A 2,844-nucleotide genomic window follows, 5' to 3' on the forward strand; every position below is an offset into this window, starting at 1 on the left:
GATCATACCATTATTGATGGTTCACTTCGCATGGATGAGGACAATTGATGAGCTTTGGGACATTTCCAAAAAAAGCATATGAATGACAGCTAGGATTTTTGTAAGAGAAAACATGAATGGATATGCATGGACACATATACATTCGCATATTCCCTTTATCCTGTTCTATGTATAATAAGAGAGAAGGCTATTACTGTATGTTACAGTGAAAATCTCATGAACTTCATTATTAAACTTTATATTAAAATATTGGTACACTCCTACTATATATATGTGACAAGAGAGGCCTCTTGGTGTCATCCAAAAGAAATTTTCTCTCTTAAGTCTATTCTTCTCCTCTATAGCTTCTAATTAGAAGTAATTAAATTATTTTTTGATAATGCCTGCCATAGCTTTTGGAAGTGTTGGTGATTCATTCAGCGTAGGGTCTATTAAGGCCTATCTTGCTGAATTCATCTCCACCTTGCTCTTTGTCTTCGCCGGAGTTGGTTCTGCCATTGCTTACAGTTAATAATTCTTCCGATATCCTCTTCACATTGTTTTTTATATATGATTACTAAGTAGTTCGAATTTCAAGTGGGTTCTACGGTTTCTAACTTGATTTTATTAATTTCGATTTAAATTATACGACATATACATATACAAAGAACATATATAATGCATCGTCCACATGAGATGATCGTGTTCATTTTGAATCCACAGACTTTAGATCTTAGATTTGCATATATATGATGTTACTGATTTATATATAGTCATGCACAGAGGCGGATCAATGATTTTAAGTTTATGGGTTAGAATAAAAATTTCTCAATACAAATACAGATCTACCATAACCCTTTTTTGCTTATTGTATTCTTAATAGACTAGTTATACGTATTCAGTAAATTTCTCAATACAAATACATAATTTTGTCGAACTGATCATAGCTTTTATGGTAGTTCTACTCCTGGTCATGCATGAACTATTGATGAAATATGAATGATAATGTTCATGGCCATGCAAGCTATATGTACATGGAGTGACAAGCCTCTTTTTTTTTTTCTTTTTTTTTTTTTTGGGCATTTTCACTATGGAAGATTCTAAATTTGGTATTGTTTGGATGCAGACAAGTTGACAACAGATGCTGCTCTTGATCCTGCTGGGCTCGTAGCAATTGCAGTTTGCCATGGATTTGCTCTATTCGTGGCCGTGTCCATTGCCGCTAATATCTCTGGTGGTCATGTCAACCCTGCTGTCACCTTCGGATTGGCCCTCGGCGGCCAAATTACCCTTCTTACTGGCCTCTTCTACACTATTGCTCAACTTTTGGGCTCCATTTTAGCTTGCCTCCTCCTCAAATTTGTCACCGGAGGATTGGTAAGCCCCACGAGAAACACTATATTAAATTATATAAAAGATACCCAATTACAGATAATTATCCATAAAGTGAAATTATTAACCAGAAAATATAGCAAGTTAACTATTACATAAAATTTCTTAGCGTATACTATAAGCTAAATCCTTCTCGAATACAAAATTTTGAAGAAAAGCACCTAGTCATGTTACGTCTCAATTATGTAACAATTTTGTTTCAGATCTAACTTATATACACTCTTAATGTAAAAATAGTTATGCCATCAAACTAACATCAACCTAGTTTACTCTTTAGATTATTAATCTCACTTTTTAAGTCAGTCACATATAATATTTTGTTAATTTTAGTTCTTAGATGTGACTTCTAATACGTTCTTCTTTTATTTTTACTCAGGCTGTTCCAACCCACAGTGTGTCAGCTGGAGTGGGATCCATTGAAGGAGTTGTCATGGAAATTATTATCACTTTTGCTTTGGTATACACAGTATACGCAACAGCAGCTGACCCAAAGAAGGGCTCATTGGGTACAATTGCACCCATTGCCATTGGTTTCATCGTTGGTGCCAACATCTTGGCTGCAGGCCCATTCTCCGGTGGATCAATGAACCCAGCCCGCTCATTTGGGCCCGCAGTCGCTGCTGGCAACTTCGCTGACAACTGGATCTACTGGGTTGGCCCACTCACTGGTGGTGGTTTGGCTGGTCTTATTTACAGCAATGTGTTCATGCAACATGAGCATGTCCCTCTCGCCAACGATTTCTAAATTAAAATTGTTTGAGTTTGATTATGCTGAAAAGCCCATTTGAATTTCCTAAAAAGGGAAGAAAAAGCAATATCTTTTGTTGTTTCTTTCTTTTCGTTTCTTTGTTTTTTTCAATTGTCTTTTTCTTTTTCTAGCTCTTGGTTTGCAGCTGTACATCCAATATCTTTGGTGAAATGTTCTTGTGATGATGCTCGAATTTGGTGAAATCGCAATCTTTCATTGATATCTACTACTATAGCCTTTTATCTTTTTGTAATGAGTTTAAGTTATATTGACTGTTAGGGTTTTGCACTATCAAATCACCTAAAGAATATTTATAAAAAAGTCTTTTTAAAATATGAGATTTATAATTTTGTACGTTAATTGCCTAGTATAATAGGTAAAAGTGACTTATTGATATAAATGTTTCTTACACTAATGATATGTACTATTATATGTTGAAAAAATAAACTTGTTCACATTATTTAATTTGTTCACATTATATTTAATTTAGTTCATGAATTAGTAGATTAATGTATTAGGAGATACATGAATTGGTGGAAAATTCTAGATTAGTCTAGTGAGGTCTTATTCGTATGCTTGGAGGATGTGAAGTGTGAACTTATTAATAGTGATACATGTATTTGCGTATACATACGTGGATGAATTCATATAAATAGTCGTATAATCTAGCTATTTGAATTAAGCCAGAGTTGAATAGAAAATCATTTTTCCTCCATTTCTCTTCT

The 2,844-nt window shown here is 34.2% G+C and overlaps 1 protein-coding gene across 1 annotated transcript; it reads left to right on the plus strand.

Moving 5' to 3' along the window:
• The first annotated feature begins 292 nt into the window (after positions 1-292).
• LOC132055441 (aquaporin TIP2-1-like) lies at positions 293-2,345 on the plus strand. Its single transcript, XM_059447254.1, has 3 exons — positions 293-506; positions 1,106-1,356; positions 1,748-2,345. Exons 1-3 carry the CDS (start codon positions 380-382, stop codon positions 2,114-2,116), a joined length of 747 nt encoding a protein of 248 aa, XP_059303237.1. The 5' UTR covers positions 293-379; the 3' UTR covers positions 2,117-2,345.
• The last annotated feature ends 499 nt before the right edge of the window (positions 2,346-2,844 follow it).

The sequence above is a fragment of the Lycium ferocissimum genome, chromosome 5, assembly GCF_029784015.1.
Source record: "Lycium ferocissimum isolate CSIRO_LF1 chromosome 5, AGI_CSIRO_Lferr_CH_V1, whole genome shotgun sequence".
Taxonomy (NCBI): Eukaryota; Viridiplantae; Streptophyta; class Magnoliopsida; order Solanales; family Solanaceae; genus Lycium; species Lycium ferocissimum.